This window comes from Archocentrus centrarchus, chromosome 16 (assembly GCF_007364275.1).
Source record: "Archocentrus centrarchus isolate MPI-CPG fArcCen1 chromosome 16, fArcCen1, whole genome shotgun sequence".
Classification (NCBI taxonomy): Eukaryota; Metazoa; Chordata; class Actinopteri; order Cichliformes; family Cichlidae; genus Archocentrus; species Archocentrus centrarchus.
The window spans coordinates 394,392-416,468 of NC_044361.1; the positions used below are offsets into that span (position 1 = coordinate 394,392).

General features: G+C 45.0%; 2 protein-coding genes across 2 annotated transcripts; both read right to left on the minus strand.

The window, feature by feature from the left end:
- Positions 1 to 264: 264 nt before the first annotated feature.
- On the minus strand, positions 265 to 11,237 carry LOC115793853 (uncharacterized). The gene is made up of 11 exons (XM_030748998.1): positions 11,068 to 11,237; positions 8,729 to 8,951; positions 7,655 to 8,652; positions 7,321 to 7,467; positions 5,171 to 5,248; positions 4,130 to 4,234; positions 3,755 to 3,904; positions 3,258 to 3,425; positions 2,401 to 2,526; positions 1,814 to 2,005; positions 265 to 1,043 (listed from the first exon to the last, which is right to left on the minus strand). Exons 2-11 carry the CDS (start codon positions 8,901 to 8,903, stop codon positions 939 to 941), a joined length of 2,244 nt encoding a protein of 747 aa, XP_030604858.1. The 5' UTR covers positions 8,904 to 8,951; positions 11,068 to 11,237; the 3' UTR covers positions 265 to 938.
- A 2,385-nt stretch (positions 11,238 to 13,622) lies between these two features.
- On the minus strand, positions 13,623 to 21,724 carry LOC115794616 (lysosomal thioesterase PPT2-A-like). The gene is made up of 8 exons (XM_030750220.1): positions 21,447 to 21,724; positions 20,059 to 20,212; positions 17,785 to 17,880; positions 17,552 to 17,659; positions 17,385 to 17,468; positions 17,211 to 17,295; positions 15,204 to 15,258; positions 13,623 to 14,359 (listed from the first exon to the last, which is right to left on the minus strand). Exons 1-8 carry the CDS (start codon positions 21,603 to 21,605, stop codon positions 14,216 to 14,218), a joined length of 885 nt encoding a protein of 294 aa, XP_030606080.1. The 5' UTR covers positions 21,606 to 21,724; the 3' UTR covers positions 13,623 to 14,215.
- Positions 21,725 to 22,077: the final 353 nt, after the last annotated feature.

A 22,077-nucleotide genomic window follows, 5' to 3' on the forward strand; every position in this document is an offset into this window, starting at 1 on the left:
CACCAAAGCAGCTGAAACTAATGAACACCCCCGTCTGATCCTTACTGACCACATCAGTATCTCAGAGGGTTACTGACTGATGCTGAACTCTGATTAAAAAGGGTTCCTTTAATCTTTTTAGGAGTGGATGGATAAATAAGACAGGCCAAAGGAAAAATACTGATGTTTGATTCTGGGGTGAAATGTCCCTTTAAGAATGAACATTTTGAAATACAGAAGTTTGAAAGTGAAATAAGGACTGCAGATTTCAGTGATTTGGATCAGAGTGTTTAATCCTCTTGAGCTAAAAGGGGGAAAATGTCTCTTACAGTAAGACCAACAATACGAGACATGTAAACACTAAAGATTAAAAATAAGTCCAGAAAAATAGAAAAGAGACATTTAAAGAAAATGAAAGCAGTTAAAATCATTTCTTTGGTTGTATGTTTACAGAGTGCAACAGCAGCACTGTAACACAAAAACAGGCAGATTTATCCTAAAAAAAAAAAAAAAAAAAAAAAAAAAATTATTAAAGAGCTTTAAAGATTCTAATCAGGCAAAAATCGTTTTAAAGAAATATCGTACCCGCTCCTGTCTGATCCTCACATCCTCTAACAACCATTCAGAGACATTTCTGCTGCATGAAATCATCTCACTCCCCGTTACATTCAAAATTAACTGTATACAGTAATTTGCTCATTTTTGAATCAAGTATTAAACATCCAGCTACAAGAAGCTAGACCTGAGATTTCCCCGTCCAGAAAACAATCACACCTCTCACTCCAGAGAGAAAAGCAGCACCGGAGGACAATACCACTTTCCTTCAGCCTCATTAATGTGTCAGGAGAAAATAAATAAATGTGCACCACAATAAATATGTTCAGGAGGCCAAAAGTGCAACATGCTCCTCCATCTTTGTGCAGCGAGTTTGCATCAGTCCTCCTCCTCTTCCTCCTCCATCACAGTGTGTGTTTGACGGCGGTCACAGGTTCCCGTTTGTTCTGCAGGTTCTGCTGCAGCTCTCTGAACAGACGGTCGCGCTCTTCAGCATCCAGAAGGATTTGCTTTAAAAAAAAAAAAAAAAAAAAAAAGATGTCAGTCAGTTGCCTTCAGTTCGTTGTTAGTTCTGTGGTCTTTATGCAGTGATGAACAATACTGAGCACAACTAAACCATGAAAGAATATTTCAATTCAAGTACTAAGCAAAAAAAAAAAAAAAAACACATTTCCGCTTCATGATCCTTCAGCTGATGTGGAAACACAAACAGGAGTTTTCAAAAACTCGATAAATGAGCTCCGTTTCCAGAACTCTGCAATATTTCGGTCAAGCTTAAACGACACAACGAGGAAGAGATGCTTCAGTGGAGTCACTAACGATGCAGCAGCGCTCTCCTCTACAAATCTTAGATGCTGTATCAGGTGCTCAGTCTTCAAACACTGTCTTCACTGATTCCTCTTAATATGTCCCCAACAATAAATACTGAACAGAAACAGGAAGTATCATAAAGGAGGAGATCTATGGGGGATTCGGCCACAGCAAACATGGCCTCTAAAGACCTGATCAGCAGCTGAGAACATTTGAGCCAATCATATGCCCACAGTAGAGGTTCACAATAGTTACTGCGCCTCCATGAGCTGAATTAGCCTGTTACTTATTCAGCTGCTAATGAATCCCATGTGCTACATGTGCAGCTGCAGCGCCTCGGATAAAAAGCTTATTTTGGCACGACATCAACAAAGTTTTAAAGCCGTTATTTTAAATCAGGTTTAAAGGGCTTCCAAATGCTGTCTAAAATACTGCAGAGCGGCATGAAGTGCCGGTAGAAGGACTTTACCTCGATGAGTTTGTCCCTCTTCTCCAGGCTGTCCCTCAGCCTCCTCTCCCCTCGCTCTCGCTCCTCCCTGTCAGCCTGCCAGGCTCTGTCGGCCTCCTTCTTCTCCTTCTCCTGCTCCTTCAGCTCCCGCCGAGCGTCCCGGAGCTGAGCTGTCAGAGAGGACGCCGCCTGCCTGTGACTCTCCTGCTGACTCTGGTCAAAAAGCAGGAGGAGACGTTTTGTGAGAGGAGGCAGCCCTAACCTCTTTGTTTTTAAGAGGATTTAAATCTGATTCAGAGCGGACTTCCTGTCTGCATTAATTAAGAGCATTTTCTAATAACGGAACAATACACAGTTTTATATAAGCACACTGTCAGGTAAACATGAAGCAACAACCAGCAGCTGGAAAACATCCTGTTCATTAAACGACGTTTCTTTAATCTGTAATAAAGAAAGAAAACATGACGACGCCTTCACTAAAAACTCGTTTTCTATTATCAACTATCAAAGTCTGATTGAGTGCAGAACAAGCAGGTGAAAGAGGGAAGTCCTCACAAACTCAGCTGCTTTTTGCTTTTCTGAATGAACTCCTCGGACTGCTCTCCCACCTGCACCATGTCCTGGTATTCCTGCAGGGCCGCAGTAAGTTTGGTGACCTCCTGGCACAAGGTGGCGCTGCTTTCCTCTTGATCCCTCAACAAGGCTGCTAGCTCAGCCACGCCCCCTTCAGACTGCTGGAAGAAAATGACATGTTTGTGGTCACTGAATGCAGTATTTACTGACAGACCTCAGCTGAGGCCGATGCAGAGAGAAAAAGATCTGCATGAACACGTCAGTCACTTTGTCTCTAGTAACACCACAGAGGGAGAGACGGGCAGGAAAGGACCCCTGCAGTTAAGCTGATGGGGGAATACAGCAGCAGAATGATGCTAACAGCATAACCTTAAATAAAAAATTAAAAAGGTTTTTAATGAAAATACTTTGGAGCAACTTAAAAAAAAAAAAAAAACATTTGAGTGCTGATCCTATCCAATAAAAGTTCATTCAGACAATAATTCACAGCAACTGCCTGCGAGTGCCTGGCAGTTGCTGTGTATAATTATGTTATCTCATAATTATACCAACATGCTGATGCTTGGTGGGTGTCTTTGCGTTCACACACATACAAAGGACACCCGGCTCCAACAAACTGCTCCAATAAAGAGAGCAATCTGAGACAGACTGCCCTCGCTGCACTGCTGAAGTATGAATGTCTGAGATGCTGTTATGATGTGAGCTTTTTGTTGTGCTCAGTGTTAGCAGACTACAGTGTGCCCTAACAGTTATGGTGAGCAGGCTTTTTCCTGGCTATGTTCCCTTGCTGTGAGTGCTGCTGGTAACTCAGGGAGACTGAGACGCATGTTTAATGGCTGCAGGATGCTAAAAGGATAATGTTCAGAGAGAGATTTCCCTGCAGATGAATCACCTCCACCCCTTTCTGAAAGTTCACCAGCTGCTCTTTGAAGGTGTGGATCAGAGCCTCCTTCTCCTGCAGGACAGCAGCGAGGGCCCCGTCCCTCTGTCTCCAGAGTTCCCGCTCTTTCTCCACTTCCTTCAGCAGCCGCTCCTTCTCCCCCAGAGCCACCCGCAGGTCCTGAAACAAAAACAGAGAGAACTGCATTCAGCATGAAGCTCGAGGCTTTAAATGTGTGCATGCTATCAGAACCCAGCTAAAAACTGTGCCACGCCTTGTCTTTAGATGGCAATAACCAAACAAACTGTCAGCAGATCAGTATGCAGTGTGCATGTAAGAGGACGCCTCAGGACTGTTTCATAGTCCCCGAGTCCATCGTGCACAGGTGTGCTACACCTGTAACCAGGTCAGGTCCTCCCATCGATTTCCTGGAAGAACTGCAGAGGCGCGGCTGAAAGAAAAAGGTGCAGGAGCCCACCCCTGCGGCCGGCGCAGCATGCCGCCCTTACATTGATGATATCCTGGTTGCACTGCAGCACAGCGTTCAGGGTGTCGAGGTCTCGCTCTCTGTCTCGCCCGGCCTTCCTCAGAGCCTCCATCTCCTTCTCTGCCCTCTTCTCTTCTTCAGCCACCTCAGACCTCAGAGTCTCCAGAGCAGTCTGAAGATCAGAAAACGTGTCACATTTACCAAACAATCAGTTAATCAACAGGAAAAAAAACTTCAAATTGAACCCAAAATAGAACCAAGGTTATTAAAAAAATTAAAAAAAACACCATCACAAGACGTCCAGCCTCTCCCATTTGCTGACATCAGTAAAAAAATGTGTGTGTCTGCTTATGCTGAGTGGTTATTATGTGTTATCAGAAGCAGCGGCAGCTCTCACCTTGTTCTCAGAAAGAGTCTCTTTCAGTTTCTCCATCAGCCTGTTGGCCAGCTCGGTCCCTGCTCCCTCCTCCACACACAGCCTGCCGATCAGAGCCACACACTCCTAGAAGACAGGAAGCACATTTTTCACTGCATGCTTCTGATGTGGACGTCCACGTGAGCATTACAGCAAGTTTTTAAAGCAAAATGCTTACAGAGTTCTAACCAGAGCGATGAGGAGCAGCCAGACGGACAAATCTGTTCAAAGCACAACTCGTCTAAAGGAGGTAAAGGTGTGGCTCACCAGGAGTTTGATCTACAAAGAAACTGTCAGTGATAGTGTCACAGTATTGACGCTGCTGCTGTGCAGCACTGGGAACACGTTCTCCTTTGCAGCACAGATTTGTTGTCTTCATGGCTGCTGCATTAAACAGCTTGTGTAGCTGCTTTTTAAAAAGAGTTTGATATTTTGGGGTTTAGGAATATTTGATTTCTTGGGAAAGGTTAGATATAAAAGAAAGAAAGTTGGGTGGTAGTGGCGCAGTGGGCAGGTGCTCACCTTGCAACTGGAGGGTTGCTGGTTCAAGTCCTCGTCTGAGCGCATGCTCAGACTGGCACCATTGTAAGTTTTCATAGCTGTACGGCAGGTAAGCTGCAGCCAGCAGCGTGTTAACCCAGGTGAGCCTGGAATAGGTGAAGCTTCTGTCCACGAGCACATCTGAAGCCAGATTATTACGTGGATGTTCTTCTTCCAGTCTGTGCTAACCTAACACGATACACACTGTGATCTTTAACAGATCACAGCGTGATCACAGCGATCACCTTTTGGTTCAGGTAAGAAAGTCTCTGATGGGACGGTCCTCTTTTTCAGCTGAGTGTCCACAAACATCATCCTAACAAGTATGAACAAGCACCAGCAGACGTGATCACAGCTCTCTGCAGCCAAGCTGAGCACACACAACAAACACACACACGACACACAAGACAGACAACAGCGAGCGTTCGAGTCGGCGCCTCGGCGGCAGGTTGGCCCGCCGTGAGTCCGGTCCGCCTCACCCACCTGGATCAGACGCTCGCGGCTCTGAAGGGAGAGACAGAGGCTCTGCAGCAGGGAGCTGCCACCCTCCTCCTGGAGCTGCTGGAGGACAGAGGAGAACACACAGCTTCATTTAGAAGTGCTTTAGACTCCAGGACCTACTGACAGGGTTTAAGGCAACAACTGTTTCTATTATTGGTTATTGTGGAGATTATTGGCTCAGTTTTGTTGTGCCCATGAAATCGCCCAATCCCACAAAGTTTCCTTATATTACTGTTTACTTATTTAAATGTTTACTGAAAGAGGAAAATTATAAAATAAATACAGGAAGCCTGAATTTCTCTGGATTCATCACTGAAACCTGTCAGAGCTGTGAGTGACACACCAACAATTACAAAACTTCATCTGATTAATCAATCAGAAATAACTTAATAAAAGAATTAATAAGTAGATTTAAGCAGTCAACAGTTTGACCAGAGTTTAGTATTAAAGTCTGCTGCGTGCGATTCAGCCTCTTCGACATCATTCAAAGACTCAGTTTCATCTGATCAATGATCAATGAGCCTCCTTTAAATGATACAAGCATGTCAGCAAACAGCTGCTCATCCAGCAGCAGCAGCGATGAACTCTGTGCTCATTTTCATGTTCGACAGCCTGATGATGGATTTTCTTTGCTTTCATTAAAAACAGCCACCTGTCACCACCTGTGGAAACAAACTCACAAACTCAGCTGCTGAGCCAACAACCAAACGGCAGCAGAAATCTGTGGGGCTGAGAGATAAGCAGCAGCTTCTGGATTTGCCTGGGACAGCTCAGCAGCAAAGCTTTCAGAAAACAAAACAGGCATTATGAAAACAGATGGGTATTAATAACAGACTATAAATATGTGCTTAAAGGGAGCAGCAAACAGAAAGAGCCTGGAGAGTTTAAAGCCTCTCGTGACCCGTTTGATTCCCATGTTAGAAAAGTTGCTGCTTTTATTTTCTTTAGTGATTAAACACCAAACTTTAAACAGCATGTTTGAGCCTGCTGCTGTTCTCAGAACTTTGACAGTAATTATTTCTAATGTTCATCGTGTGAGCAGAGCGGCACTCCTGACAGGGATCAGGTCATGAGGCTGGTTAATGATATCCTCTATCATGAGACTGCTGAGCCCGGGGCAAACTCCACCGGTTGGGGAGGATTCCACAGGAAGGCTGTGGGTGCATTTGTGTTGTGTTGTGCGTCTCTATGTGCATCTGAAAATGAGGAAATATGGGCACACCCTGCACAGGCACAAAACAGTCCACCCTCCATTCCTTTCATAAAGCTGTATTTGTACTTGTTGAGCACTCACAGAGCTGTGTGGACAGAGCAGCTGCTGTGTCACAACAAACCCGTTTTTCTTCTTAGGAAAAAGCTCAGAGACAATCACCTGCTGTGACAGCTGATCAAAATAGCTCTTAGCGCACATTAGCATCTACAGAAGTTCATACTTTGATTTAGCCAGTCCAGGTCCCAGGTCAGTTTAAAGAGAGCTCATTTTTATTTCTTCTGCTCAATTCAAGCTCTGTTTTTTCTTGGACTTTACTGTTAGAGCTTTGCATAAATTCCAGGTCAAAATAATGCATCTTTATCTGATACTGGGCCTTTATGCAGCCTCTCAGATTGTCTTCTGTCTGAAACAAACTAGGCGCTGCTGAAACATTCAGAGTGGATCCTGCAACAATATTCATTCCAGTAGTGCAGACAGAAGCCACTGATGTCCTACAGTAACTGATGGAGAACAAAGAATCAGCATCAACCCTGCAGTCCTGCTCAGATTCTGCTGTGACGCCGTGAAAGGCTGTAACTGTGAAACACACTAACCTGGTTTATTTAACTGGGACATGAAGTCTAGAATTATCTTCAACCAACACTTTAAAATGTTTCACACTGATGTCACTCTAAGCTCCCAATCAGCATGTTTTCATAGAAATGATGTCAGAAATTTGCTGTTGGATTTTCTTCTGCGTAAGCAGCTGTTTTTTGTTTTTTTAAACTAAGAAACTGGCAAAGTAATCACGGGACCATAATTTATCAAATGAGCATCATGTTACATTAAAGCTTGAAACTAAAACTTGCTTCATTTTCCAAACTGGGAGCTACACGCTGTTAAAAAGAGTATATATACTCAGAAGAAAACAGCAGCTCACAGGAGCCCAGTCTTGTGAGCCGTTGACTTCCTCTGGTTTGTTTCTCCCATGTTTGAGCTCAGCCTCCAGGGTCCTGATGCGGGAAGCAGCTTGGTCGAGTTGGCCTTTTAGATGCCTGATACCATGATGAGCTCTGGCTGCAGTGCTCTGAAATACCAAAAGATAAAGAAACAAAATTAAAATGTGCAGTTCTGATCATGTTGGACTGCTGGACAGCCTGCAGCTGTTCCTGGATGAACTATTGCAGCGTACTGTCAATATTTACAGACTGAAGCACACACAGCACCTGGTCAAAGTTCAGCCAATCCTGCATAATCTTCTTTGGCACACTCACCTCTCGATGAAGTGGCATGAACTCGTCCCTCAGCTCTGTTAGGACATCCCCATCCTCTTCATCCCCTCCATTCGCCACATCCACAAAATTCAGCACCCTGGTCACTCTGGGTGATGCGGTCTCCCCGATTTTTCCCAAGTCCCTCCTATCCCTTTTTCCCAGAACGGGGATCCTACTCCCTGATGGCGAACTGACCGGCTTCCCTCCAATACTTCTCAGTTCCTTCAGCATGAAGCTGACTGACTGATCACTCATGGGCTCAAATGGGTCATTCCCATCCAGGGAGTCGAGAGACTGAGTGGACTCAGTGCGGGAAGGTGCTCGTAACGAGAGACTAGACCCTGCCAGTGAGGCTGGGCTGGAGCTGACTGACGGCCCCCTCTGCCAGTGGAGGGGCATGCTCTGGGACTTGTCCCGGGACAACGGGGAAAAGGGTTGAAAAGGCATATTACGAGGAACCCCACAGACAGACTCATAATCCGAGTCAGACACCCGTAAGGAATCACAGCCCTCACATCCCTTCCCTTTTCTGCATCTTTTACCCGTCTTGATAAAATATGGACATGTGTCCCACTTCTCAGACCAGCACTCATACTCAGAAAGCGCCATATTCTCCTTGAGCATCTCCCGGTATCCTTCCTTCTCCACCTCGCCATCCTCCTCGCTGGTGCTGCTTCTGTTTTGAAAGTCCTGCGGGTGCCTCTGGCAGTAGCTTTGGCGCACCCACTGCCTCATTTTATCTCTCTCTTGCATCAGCTTCTGAAGGCGCTCGGACGAAAGCACCCTCACCCTGGCTATGACTGTGTCAAACTTGAACACCTGTTCCAGGAGGCACACACATTTGCCACACACAAACTCGCCCTGCCCGCTGCCCCGTGGTACAGACTGCCCCACTATGTGGGTCAACACTGCGAGCAGATCCATGCTCTTGGAGGGGGAGCTCACAGACAACAGGGACTTGGAGAGAGAAACAGAGGAACCCAGAGAGATCGTGCTGCCTGTGAAGAGAAACATGTTCATTCTTACCTTAAAATTACTGCAGAATTCAAGCCTTTCCTTCAGCTCCATACTCACCCCAGGGGCTGCTCTGTGAGGACTGGGACAGGCTCCTGCCCCTCAGGGACCCTGCTGGGGTCTTAGGCTGACCAGGCTTCTTATTCTGGCTCCCAAACAGCCATCGCCGTTGGTTTCCCTGAAGATTCCCGCCACATATTCGGCACAGGTCGTTCTTACTTCTGGAGGACATCATGGACTGATGGATGATGCTGCTCCCCTCGTTAGCCAATAGATGTGAAAACTGTAAATTAAAGCAGAATTTAGAGCACTGGTTCCAAATCTGGGAATCAAAAAGGGCATCGAGAGGAAATCCAGCCTAAATGATATTTGTTCTGCAGATTTCAGTCAGTGCACTTTAGTCTAGACTGGCACACCCAAGAGATGCATGAAAAAGTGCAACAAATTAAAACTCAATGTTATATCAAATATTGGCATCGTGAGTTGGTTTTGTTGGGGTGATTTTTTACATGGTTATCACTGTAAATGTGGCGCTCTCTATTATGTGCCCATAATAAGCTCAGTGGTCCCTCTGCTTTTTAGCCTCGAGGACAAAATGATCCAATTGGATTTGGATCACTCGGACCACAGGAAGCTTTTCACTTCATCTCAGTCCATCATAAATGAGCTCAGGCCCAGAGAGGCTGCTCGGTCCCTGGAGCTTCTTTCTATCTGGCCTCCTTTGGTTTCTTTGCCTGGTGGAGTTGTGGCTGCAGTGATGGTTTTCAGAAGTGTTCTTAACCCCACAAAGTTTCCACAACAGAACGATGTGTGTTTTAATGTGACTGCAGCTCGAGGACCCAAAGCTAACACCCACTTAGCATTTTTTTCACCAGCCTGGCCCCTTGTATACAGATGGGTCATTGTATCCTCTGATTGATAAATATCTGTTTTACACACGCCAACCTTCCTGGAAACAGGGTTTGTTACGATATTTGAATTTAAATAATGAGGAGAAACTCAAGCCGGTCTCTTTTCATCAGTGGGTTATTTGATGTCAACAACAAATGTCTATACTGAAGAAAAAAAATACATGGATCACTGTGTCAGTATACTTCTGAAGACTGCAATCTTCTTCTTTGTGGTAAACAGTCTGGGCAAAGAGTCCACTGTGCTCTCTCCTAAACATCTCCACACCTCAACAGATTTGTCATCTGGACCAACCACCTTTCCACTCCTCATCATCACAGCTGCCATCACTTCCTCATTACTAATCCTCTGCACTTCCTCATTCACTGCCTTCATTAATCAGCTCCAGAGTACTCCTTCCATCTTCTCAACACACTCCCTTCACTCGTTAGCACATTCCCATCTCTGTACTTAACCACCCTAACCTGCTGTGCATCCTTTCTAGCTTGATGTTGCTGCCTAACAATCAGTGCAGGTCCAGCCTCACATACAACACACTATAAGCCATACCATAATATTCCATGCCACCCAGAGCCTGGCTCAACTTCTAACTCTGTGCAACATTTGTCCTTCGGTTTCCACCCTCGAATCCGTGCCTCTGTCTTCCTTCACTTTCTCTTCTATTTTTCCTGCCTGGCTACATCATCCTCTGACGCCACCTTAGACACGCTCATCTCTTTCAGATTGTGCCTTCTTCCACACATGTGCACGTTCCTCCACTCTCATACATCACTCTATGCTCTTCTTTACACACATGTTCACCACAGCTGTTTCCATCCTTTTGGCAAAACCACCACCATCTGTCCTTAACACCATACCTGTCCCACACCACGTCATCACCTCTGACCCCTTCACCTATAATTTACCTCCACAGTGGAATAATAACTTGCTGAATGAATTCAGTAGGGAATGGGATACAGCGTGCCTACAGATGAACAGCTGAGAATTGCTTTTATCTTTAAAGATGTTAATGCTGGATGTTGGAAGCCTGCATTTGCAGCTCTCTTCACACTTCGCACAATTCATGATGGACCGATTTAATCTAACCAGTGGGACCTCTCAGCAGCCTCCCCGGTGCTGTGATTTACGGTTTTCTGCCCCCTCCGTGGATATTTGGTGCCGTGTACTGCGGTCTGTTTACAGTAGCTCCCCACAGGGCGGGACACGTCGACCTTGAGCCACGCTGACAGTGGCTGCGGCCAGACTGTCGATGAATGAATCTTTCTTTCCAGCATTCAGTCCCTCCGGTCAGCGTTCGCCCTTCACTGGGTTTAAACACCAGCTTTTCCTACAACAACATGCAACATGTTTCCAAAAAGGAAAGCCACCCCTATCCAGTGCATACATTTCCGCTCCGTGGATTTGAAGCCACGGAGGTCCAGCGAATCAGTGCGAAAGCAGCGTCAGCGCACGGAAGCAGGACAAATCCACAGTAAAGTTTGGACACTTACGCTGAAGTCCTCCGGGCCTCTCAGAGGGAGCAAAGCCTCAGAGCGCAGACGCAGAGCTTCATGGTCGCGACAAAAATCAGCTGAACATACGAGCGGCGCAAAGCTAAAGATTCCTAACCGGAAAAATCTCCACCGGGAACTGAGCTGGAGCTGCTTACAACACACCGGAGGAGGAGAGGTGGGTGTCACCTTACTGACGTCACCGGTCATACCTGTTAAAGAGCAACAGCTGGAGGACTTCAGTAAAGAGCGGTACTGCGCTCCTGTGGCGCAACGCGGAGTTATTCGCCTGCTGTCACTATTTAACGTTTTTATTATTTTATGCTTCAGTTTTCGCAGGAACTCTTTTAGCGAGAGGAACTATCAAACTTTCTGTTACGGAATCATTTCATGTATTATTTATTTATACAGGCCTTCATGTGTTTTCATATGGTTTCATATTACTAGCAAGAATAACAGTTAGTAGATCTATAATCACAAATGAAACGAGCCACATCATCACTTTGTTCATCATTTTTTAATAAAAACAAAAATGATTTATTCAACAACATGATTTCATCGTGATGACATAGAAAATTGATACTTTGTTATGATCTTATGAACACACAGGAGCTCATCAGGAGCAGGAAGTGGAAGGTTTCAGACTGGCCTGGTCAGTCTGCAGACTTCAACCCTGCAGAGCATTTTAGCTGCTCAAGAGGAGACTGAAGCCCCCCACCCCCACCCCAACAGCAACTGAAAGAGGCTGTGGTGAAAGCTGGAAAAGCACCACAGAAGAAGAATGCAAACGATTAGTGATGTCAGAGGGTATTGTGCTATACAAGTGATATGACAAAAATCCATGACATGAAGATAATTTAAAGAGAGATCTGATCATTATATAGCACCTCTCAAGACAAATATCACAAAGAGTTTCACAACAGCAGGAAAAAAAAGTTTTAGCTGTTTTTTTAAAAGACAAACCGAATCCAGAGCTCAGAGGGAGAGAGGTGGGGAGCCGCTGCTGCAAAAGCTCTGTGTCCTTTAGTTTTCAGCCTCGTGTGGGGTAAAGCAGTAGGCCCTGATCACAAGACCTCAGAGGCCAGTATGTTTGTTGGGGAGAATGGAGTGAGTGATCTAATCACTGAAGTCAGGGTGACGACAAACTGCCTTAAATCTCATCAGCTGAACAAAAATGGAAACAATTTTAAAAAGCCTTCAATATTTAAATCATTGAATGCTGTTTAAAGAGGCTCGTTTGATCAATAAAAATGCTGTAAATGTGCTGATTTACACAAAGTGAAGTTTGGCAGAAGCATTATGTGCTGGTTTACACTTACCCCTTTTCCACTTCCGGGGTGCCGGTGCTGGTGCGGTTCCCAAAAGAACCAGCGAAAAGCATAGGAACGGTGTGTTTCCACCGCGCTTGCGAACCGCTCCTTTACGTATGAGTGTGGGCGGGTCCTCGTCTGGACACGGAAGCCGAAGAGCGCAAATGTGGGAGAACACGCTCCCCTGTCTTGTGTTGTGAACACATTTTACGGTCCAAACCAAACTACTGCAGCATCTGTGTGCTGCCGCTTTCCTCACGCATTCTTGGTTCCAGACCAGCTAGCTTGCAGGGCCCGAGTTGAACCTGTTTTTTAGCTGAGCACCGAATATGTTCGTGGTGGAAAAACCACTGAACGGTTCAAAGACTGGCACCGGCGACGTCGGTGGAAAAGCGGCTACTGTAAAGTAATGAGGTCACAGGAAGCATCATAAATGTGAGAGGCAGGTGAACTAACGTCACTGAGGTGTAAGTTTTAATCAAATATTTTAATACAATTATCAAATACACATGATGAAAACAGGAAATAACTCTATGATACAGTGAAGTGATGCACACATCACACCCGCAGCAACACACTAAGAACACAACAGACAGGAAGTCTGGTTTCATTATATTCTGCTGCTTTGACTCCTCCCTCTGTCCTCACCTCCTCCATCTCTGTGTGAAGGACTAATGGGCTCGACACACGGGGAGCGACAAACGACAGCGACGAATGGGTCGCATCGCCACTGGGGTGAAACCGAACACACGGCACGCGAAAGCGACGGCAGCTTTGCGAATCGCGCTCTTACGTCACTCGTCTCCAAGAAATGTGATTGGTTATGAAACTGGAGGGATTTAGACATTTTCAAAGCAGTCCGTGTCAGACACGGCAATAAAGATGAGGAGTCAGAAGATTTTATTGGAACTGACAGAAATCTTGCTGTTAAGTCTCCTCTACAAAAGAAAAAGACAACCTCGCGTTCATCCTATATTAGCACAAAAGTCCTCTCTATCGGTCTGTTTAACGTTAGTCTTGCACCAACACGTTCTCATATGGCTGCCTTTTATGTTTAACTCGATAATCACTGCGTGAAGTGTCATATAATATAGGAAAGTCAAACACAGCTAAAACGATGCTTTCCTTCCTGCTGAAAGTGGTTGCAGACTGCAGCGTGTAGCATACTCTCCGCTCATTGGTCAGTCAATGAAACTCTTGCTGATAGCTCTTAGCGCACATTAGCATCTACAGGAATAAGGTGCATAAAGAGAATCCAGTGTAGCCTGTCTGTGCCCCTGCTTTGCTCAGATTGTCTCCAAATCATATTAACATAATAAACCCTAGAAAACTAATGTAAAGTGACTTTCACCCACACAGTTGTAGTCGTGTGGTTTCCTTTGTGTTGCTGCTGCATGTAGAATTCAAATGATCAGAAAATCGGGTGTCCCAGGCATGGCTGAAGTTCCCAGTCCCATTTTTTTTTTTTTTGGATTTGTTTTAATGATTCCCTAATTTTTCACTCATTTTAGAGCCTTGGTTCCCCCCCACCACCTTTTTTGTATGAGATGTTGAATGGGGAAGAGTGCTTCTATTTGACATGTATTGTTGAACTTGAATATATTTTGATGGGGTCAAATATACCGATGTTAGTGTCACCGGAGTGCACGTTAGTGTTCTGGGGTTAAAAATGTCCCACGTGAACATCACAGGAGCACAAGACTGAACATCTGCAGGTAAGTCGTTGTTTTCTTTGACTGCACAAAGGTAACAGGACAGGACCCTAACCCTAACCCTAACCCTAACAGGTAACATCGGGACTGACTTTCACCTGATGTGTCACTGCAGGTGAGTCATTGTTATGTGAGCCACTTCTCCATGCAGCTCGTGAACACTGTGAAGTTGGAGTGCCAGGTAGTGTGCTTCACCCCAGAGTGAAGACACACCAACACGTCGCCGCGAGCGTCCAGCGTCTTCAGCCCGAACGTATCGTTCCTGTAAAACTGTCAAAGGGAGACAAGAAGAAATGACAGCAGTGGGGGGTCTGCAGTGAAACCAGGAGAAGGGTTCAGACAAAAATACAACTGTACTTGCATTTGCATTAAAATACACTGAGCAGGCGTTTGATTTAGCACAACAGTCCTGCAATAAGACCCACGTTTGTGATGGTCTCTGCCGCATCCTTTAGTTTTTAGTTACTTCCTGAACTTTCTGCACCTACTTCTTTGTGTTCATTCTCATTTCTCTCATTTGTGAACACCTTGTGCCATCTCCAACACGCTGCCAGATCACAGGCTCTGTTCCACCGCCTCCCCTGCCTCATCGCCTCTTCCCTTCCTCCTCTGGCTCAGATTTCTTCCCTCTTCACCAAACTCCACCTGTCTCTCCCTTCTCTTTCTCCTCAGTGGACCAAACCACCTTCCACCTACCCCCGCTCCACCACCCCATGGGCTACCCAGTTTAATTCCTATTTTTTAAATAAAATAATCTCATCGTTGTGATCCTGCCTCTAGATTCTGCATGTTGGGTTCATTTCTTCCTCTTTGCTGTTTGTGTGACAGAAGAAAATGTGTGATATCCTGGCACACTGACATGTTGTGAATTTAATGAGAAGTGGTCCTAATATCTGAGATAATATCACAGTGATGGACAACCCTGGTGTTCTCCATTCATAAAGAACAAAATGGACTCTGCAGCATAAATAACCAACACCCTGAAGTCCAGAATTTCCACCTCTGTAAGAAACTTCATGTCAGTTACTAAGAGAGAACCTATTGCAGGACTCCTGGTTTTAGCAGCAGCTGAATAAAAAGGAGTGTGCTGTACGTGCAGAGCTTTGCCACTAACCTCCTGGTTCTGCATTTCTACGACACTTTCGTTGCTGTCATAGAATCCGAAGTGGCTGCACAGAAAAGGAGAAACAGTCAGATCAGGTAAAGAGGTTTTGAAACTGCTCACTTTACACACTGAATGTCATGGAGCGGCTGTGTGGCAGCCAGGAATAGGACAGCTTTATTGTTGGATCACAGAGCTGGACAGGAGCCAGAGATCCACTCACCAGAAAACCAGGAAGAAACAACATGGAAGCCCACAGAGCATGAGGACACAATAGTCTTGAGAGTCTTGACAGCTGGGGGTGTGTGGGGGGGGTGGGGGGTTGGTGAACACCAACAAAACAAGGGAAGCAAAACTGAACACAAAGAGCCTGGCAAAGAAAAACAGGGAGCAGACTCCACATAAGAGAGGGAGGCAGACACACATGAATGAACCAATGGACTCCAGCAGGCAGAGAACAGCAGACAGAAACGAACGAGGAGACGAGGGAAACCAGACAACCATGAGGACAGGACACAAAACAGTCACGAGGACACACAAACACAACAGGAACACACAGGTACACAAAGGAATTCAGGAAATGTGATATAACAACACCCACAAACAGAACTGCGCCAGAACCAAAACCCAGAAATATAAATATTAGGAAACAAACCAATAACATTAAAAACCTCTGGGTCTGAGACTTAAGGACATGATGGCATTAGAGGAACGCTTTTTTTGCATTTGTGCAATATTTCTAAAATTAGAAACATCCTTTCTCAGAGTGATGCTGAAAAGCTCATTCATGCATTTATTACTTCTAGGCTGGACTATTGTAATTCATTATTATCAGGCTGTCCTAAAAGCTCCCTGAAAAGCGTTCAGCTGATCCAAAATGCTGCAGCTAGAGTACTGACAGGGACTAGAAAGAGAGAGCAGATTTCTCCCATATTGGCTTCTCTTCATTGGCTCCCTGTTAAATCTAGAATAGAATTTAAAATCCTTCTCCTCACCTACAAGGTCTTGAATAATCAGGCCCCATCTTATCTCAAAGACCTCATAGTACCATATCACCCCAACAGAGCACTTCGCTCTCAGACTGCTGGCTTACTTGTGGTTCCTAGGATACTTAAGAGTAGAATGGGAGGCAGAGCCTTCAGCTTTCAGGCCCCTCTTCTGTGGAACCAGCTTCCAGCTTGGATTCAGGAGACAGACACCCTCTCTATTTTTAAGATTAGGCTTAAAACTTTCCTTTATGATCAAGCTTATAGTTAGGGCTGGATCAGGTGACCCTGAACCCTCCCTTAGTTATGCTGCTATAGGCCTAGTCTGCTGGGGGGTTCCCATGATGCACTGAGTGTTTCGTTTTATTCACCTCTTTTACTCTGTTTATACTCCACTCTGCATTTAATCATTAATTATTATTAATCTCTGTCTCTCGCCCCTCAGCCCCCCCTCAGCAGATGACCCCCCCTCCCTGAGCCTGGTTCTGCTGGAGGTTTCTTCCTGTTAAAGGGAGTTTTTCCTTCCCACTGTCACCAAGTGCTGCTCATAAGGGGTCGTTTTGACTGTTTGGTTTTCTGTGTTATTGAAGGGTCTTTACCCACAATACAAAGCGCCTTAAAGCGACTGTTTGTTGTGATTTGGCGCTATATAAATAAAATTGAACTGAATTGAAATGAAGGCTCTGCTGGAAGCTACTTTGTTGTCTCCAGACTGAATATTGTTATGTGATACACTTGTACTCTACAGTATTTGCAGACCAATGCACTGACTCATCAGGTCTTTTCTGGGAAGCACCTTAATCATGTAATCAGTCCATCTGGTTCCTCTATGATTCATTTTAGGATTTCAGACCAAATAAAGTCAGAAAGGAGGAAAATGATGGACTAAAGGAGATTATGATCAATATTTTTCAGATAGTCTTGTAGCTGTGATGTTATTATTGTAAGAAAGAACCAACACGATCAGCTGTCCTTCATGAAATTAAAATGAAAGATAATAAAGTGTATCCTGTAAAACTGATGACAGTGAGACCTTGACTGCCACGGTGTGATGACACCATCATCTGGTCCTCCAATCAGCACCAGCTTCTTGATGCGAAGGAAGTTTTCCCTCCATGCTGTGGAAGGGAAAGCAAAAGGTATGAATGCTTCATGCTGACCATGAACATTATGTGCACCATAATGTTCCACTGGTTAGCTCCAGTACCTTTCATGTCTCTGTGAGCTCTTTCCCCATTTAGCAGTGGCAGAAAGATGTTGTGCTGCAGGTAGCTGGGTCTGTAGTGAGGGTCTGTGGAGAAAAAATGGTTTATATTTCAGCGAATTTCATATGCAGACTGTCTCAGATAAATCTGAAGATCACTATATTCTTACCGTTCCAGTAGTCACAAATAGACACTTTCTGTCCTAACTTGTTGTAGCAAAGATAATGCACGTTCTTCTTTAAGACGTTATGGAATACCTTCTGCAGGCAGTCTGTGTCTGTGGAGGAACACAACATTTCAAAGATTCTGGTGGATACAGACACGTGTCTTAAAGTGCTCTCTTTCTTTGAAGGACTAAGCTTATGAGGACATGTTTGTCACAATGGTGTTAAGTTCTCTGACCTCCATACTGTCCAGCCAGTGGGGATGACAGTGAAATGAAGGTGTGCACTTTGTGGTTGGGAGTCGTGGACAGAAGTGCTCGACAAAGTAGGCCACCTTTACGGACAAGAAAAAGAGACTCGACTTCATCAATCCTCGTTGTGATGCAGCTCCTCTGTTCAGTAACTGTGTGCTATGCTGTGGAGCAGATATGTGCTGTTTCCCTCAGTAACACAGCAGCATGCTAGGATTTTTGAATGCCCACCCTATCATTAAGGTCACATGTGCACAGCAACAGTGACCTCAGGCACAGACTTCTTGGGGGTGGGGGGACACCATGCCAGTCTCTTGCAGGGCTAACACACAATCCTTCATGCTCACATTCACACCTTCAGACAACTTACAACCACAAATGAAGCCAGCATGCATGTTTGCACAGTGGGAGCGACCCCGGCAGGTGCAGGGAGAACATGCAAACTTCAAAGAGCTGATGGATTCTAAACAGGTACCTTAGTGATGTGAGGTGACCGCGCTAACCACTGCACCTCTGTGCCACCCAAGAGAAGCACAGTTGTTAATAATGAAGCTGATGTTTGGCTTCCATCCAGCTGCTTCAGTTGTAGGGTCCTTTGTGTCAGACATCACGTCACGTGATCCCATTTTAGTCAGATTTGCCGGTGTGGGTCCCTCAGTCACGGGGGCTAATGTAGCCCCACAGCCTGAGACAGCGGTCTTCCACCTGACTCACCTTTTTTTTCAACATGCAGGGTTACTGTAGGGATATATTTTTAGTTAACTGAGTAGTTTCTGAACAGCTAAAGCTAACCAGCGAGTGAAAGCAAAAGTACAAAGAAGCAAAAATGCAACAAATCACAGAGTAAAATCTAAAAAGGTCTCACAGGGATGCAAACTACTGTGTCCTGGCTGAAACTCTCCAAACTCAGTTTCACAACAATCAGACTCACACATAACACATAACACAAGTCTATAGACTGCAAATAACTATTGTGAAACTGTTGTTTCATTAGTGTTCGTCAGTTTTTCTACAGAGTGGAGATTGGAAGCGTGACCTCACTGATGCAGCTATTAAACTGCAACCCTGCAGCCACAACTTTAACTACAGTTTTAATTTGCAGCTAAATTTGTACAATTCCAACAAAGTAGAAACTCTGAGTAAAATGTGTGTTTTTAACAGAGAGGCGGAGATTCTCAGAGGTAAAGATGGGCAGAGGTTCAGCATGCAGGGGCGAGGTCTTCAGGCAGCAGCACTGCATTAAAAACAGGCCTGAATCTGTCCTGAAAATCACTGTCTGAGAACGCAGCTCCATCCACACACACACGTTAAAGCTCTGAGCCACCGTCTCATTTAAAGCTCATTAAGATGAACTTTTCATTTTCTGGATTTGGGGTTGTGCATCAGTTATTGTGGCATGTTACACACATTTGCAGGTCATCAAATAATAACAGGTGATAAGTGGTGACCAAAGGGCCCCTGCAGCTCTGCCTTTGCCAGAGTTGTTACGGTCCTGGGCCGTTAGCCCGGCATTTTGGAGATTCTTCTTTTGTGTTTCCAGTTTGGTTTCGATTCTTTGTTTGTTATAGTCTCTAGTCCTGTTATTAGTTATTGTTATTTATATTCCTGTTTCCCTTGGTACTCGGTGCCCCAGTGTCTCCCTCTGTTCCTCTCGGCTCGTGTGTTTTGTTCCCAGTGTTGTGACGAGTCTGCGTCTCTGTGCTCATGTGTTTCCTGTTTTACTTTGTCAGTCTTTGTCACTTCTGCTGTGTTTAGTGTGACTTCCTGGTCTTGCTTTTTGTGATTCCCTGCACCTGTGCTTCCCACCTGTTGCCTTCTACCTCATTAGTCTTTGTGTATCTGTTGTCTGTGTTTTGCCCTGGTCCCTTGTCGTGTTGTCGTCTGTGTTACTCCGCTGCGTGACACCCTGCTTCATCGTTTCTGTTTAGTTCTGGCACCCGTCCAACCCGTTTATTTGTATTCAGTATTCCTGGTCCATGTTAAGTTCAGTCCTGCATTCTGGGTCCAACCTTGCCTGCCACACACTCACCATGACAAGAGTAAAGGCTGCCACATGAGAATAAATTTACTTTCAGTAATATTCCATAATAAATGTAAATAGAGTAAATAAAAATGTAAATTGCATTCCAAGCTTCAGTGTTTTAGCACTCTTATGTTTGATGATAATGTTGTTTTGATATCAAAGTAGCTCCAGAAAAACAGTTATGTTTAAACGTTAAATGTGAATAAAAATGTGTCAGTGAGTGCACAGCAGAGAGGACCTTGTGAAAAGCACAGAAGATGGACACCATCAGGAGCCTTTTGCATGATGGCCATGGAGGCCTTCCTGAAGTCTGGGACCTGCTTCCACAGCGGCTGCAGACTGGCCAGGTTGTCGTACAGGTCGATGACTGTGACCTCGGTACCTGGATGCGCCTGGGAAACAAAAAGAAACAGAGGTGGAAGTAAAACTTTTGCCCTTTTGATTCAAAGAAGTGACACTGCGAGCAAAATCTCAGCGGTCATGAAACTGTGCAGACAGGTGTCGGCTCAGACGCTTCAAAATAAAGCTGGTGGTGAGGAAATGAAAATCACAGAGGAACAGAAATCACTGAAATCATTTTCACTTCACTGGAACGTGGCGGCTCCACGATCATTTTAGAAATCTGAAATCTGCCTTCAGCTTAAAGCAGGATAACATCTGGATTCGAGACGCTGGACTCTGGTCTGTGTTTGGTGGCTTTAGGTACAGTTACAGCCGTCTGCATGGCTTTTATCCATCATAACGATAATCATTTATACAAACACATTCTCTGGTCACAGGAAACAGCCAGAACGTTCCCTGCACAGATAACTTGTTCACTGATATATCTTGTATTAAAAGATTATATGGAGACAAAACAGGATACTATGGATGCCCCATTCAGCTGAGTCAGCTTAACACAGAGAAGGGCAGAGGCTTCACAGGCTCCATCACATTCTACTGAGGTCTATTCAAACTGAACCCTGTCGTAATTATTTTATTTGAATGAGATCGAGCAGCTCTTTAAACTGAAACATCAAACATCGACCCGTCTCCTTTAAGCTCACTGAGTACTAACAAGCTGTACTTAAAGATCAGACCGCTCTGCATCCTCAGCAGCTCAGGACGCTCCTCTGTGGGTGGGAATGTTAGTTAGGTTAAAATCATTTACCAGTTTCAGTGCTAAAAACTGTCACATTTGGCTTTTCTTTAAAAATGTGCATTGAGTGAAGTCAGCTGATAAAGGTACACAAGCGTGTTTACATACGTGTAACTGAGGACACGCCCATTTATTATTTTATAATAAAGAGAATGTCGCTATGAGTGCTGTAGACTCCGTTTGGGAAGTTAAGAGCTCTTGAACACAGTCCTTCATGTCGCTTAAAGAGTCACATAAAGCACACACTAACCAAACACAGCACTGAGCACATTAACAGAGCCTTTGTGAATGTCAATCAAACACACATTTCATTCACAAGTTTGCGCGAATACACAACAAAGCAAAGATAACACAGCTGGTATAAATAAGGTGAAACTGTTTAGTGCTGCAGTGACCGTGATGCATAACGCAGCTATAACGCATTTAGAGCTCTCCGGCTCCTCACAGCTCCGCTGCAAACCGTAGCTTACACAGGTGAGAGGTCCTACCTCCTTTATGAACTTAGACAAGTTTCTGAACTGCTTTGGTCCGTCAAAGATGCCATGCACGATGATGACCGGTTTGTAGCAGTCGATGCAAACACCTGCGAGCAGCAGCAGCAGCGGCAGCGGCCGGTGTGACCCTGCGACCACCCGCGGAGGCTTCATATCTGCCCGGATTCAGGTGAGGGGCGGTGAGGGGGGGACGCTGGATGGCGCCGAGGACTTTAACCTGAGACGGTGTCGTTAATTCTGCCGATGAGTGACTTTGGCTTTCTTTACACCGACCGGACCTGAGCGCGCTTTGCTTCCTCTTTATACAGATGCTGTTTTTTTTCCACCTCCCACATCCGCTTTCAGTGTAACATCACATCAACCCTCTCACTCAGAGCTAATGAGCATCTAATCACCAACAGTCCCTTCAGCTCACTCACTAAACACGTCACTGACCCACTGAGACATTTAAACGGTCGCATTTAAAGGAATGAATGTTTCTGAAATCTATATTTGAATATTTTTGGTAGAATAAAAGCAGCTCTGTGAACATGCCGCTTTGAGTTAACTCTGAAAACTTTACTTAAAGCACGTGGGAACATTATTGGATTATTATCGTTAACAAGAACGAGCCAATTAACGAAAA

What these genes read in the sequence shown, in the direction of transcription:
- LOC115793853 (XM_030748998.1), bottom strand. Translation starts at nt 8,903, where the DNA reads ATGATGTCCTCCAGAAGTAAGAACGACCTGTGCCGAATATGTGGCGGG. An exon ending in CTCACAGAGCAGCCCCTGGG is followed by an intron (nt 8,653 to 8,728) that starts GTGAGTATGGAG and finishes TTCTCTTCACAG; the next exon opens with GCAGCACGATCTCTCTGGGT. An exon ending in GCCGCGAGCGTCTGATCCAG is followed by an intron (nt 4,235 to 5,170) that starts GTGGGTGAGGCG and finishes CCTGTCTTCTAG; the next exon opens with GAGTGTGTGGCTCTGATCGG.
- LOC115794616 (XM_030750220.1), bottom strand. Translation starts at nt 21,605, where the DNA reads ATGAAGCCTCCGCGGGTGGTCGCAGGGTCACACCGGCCGCTGCCGCTG. An exon ending in TGTCTAAGTTCATAAAGGAG is followed by an intron (nt 20,213 to 21,446) that starts GTAGGACCTCTC and finishes TTTGTTTCCCAG; the next exon opens with GCGCATCCAGGTACCGAGGT. An exon ending in TAGAAATGCAGAACCAGGAG is followed by an intron (nt 14,360 to 15,203) that starts GTTAGTGGCAAA and finishes TCCCTTTGACAG; the next exon opens with TTTTACAGGAACGATACGTT.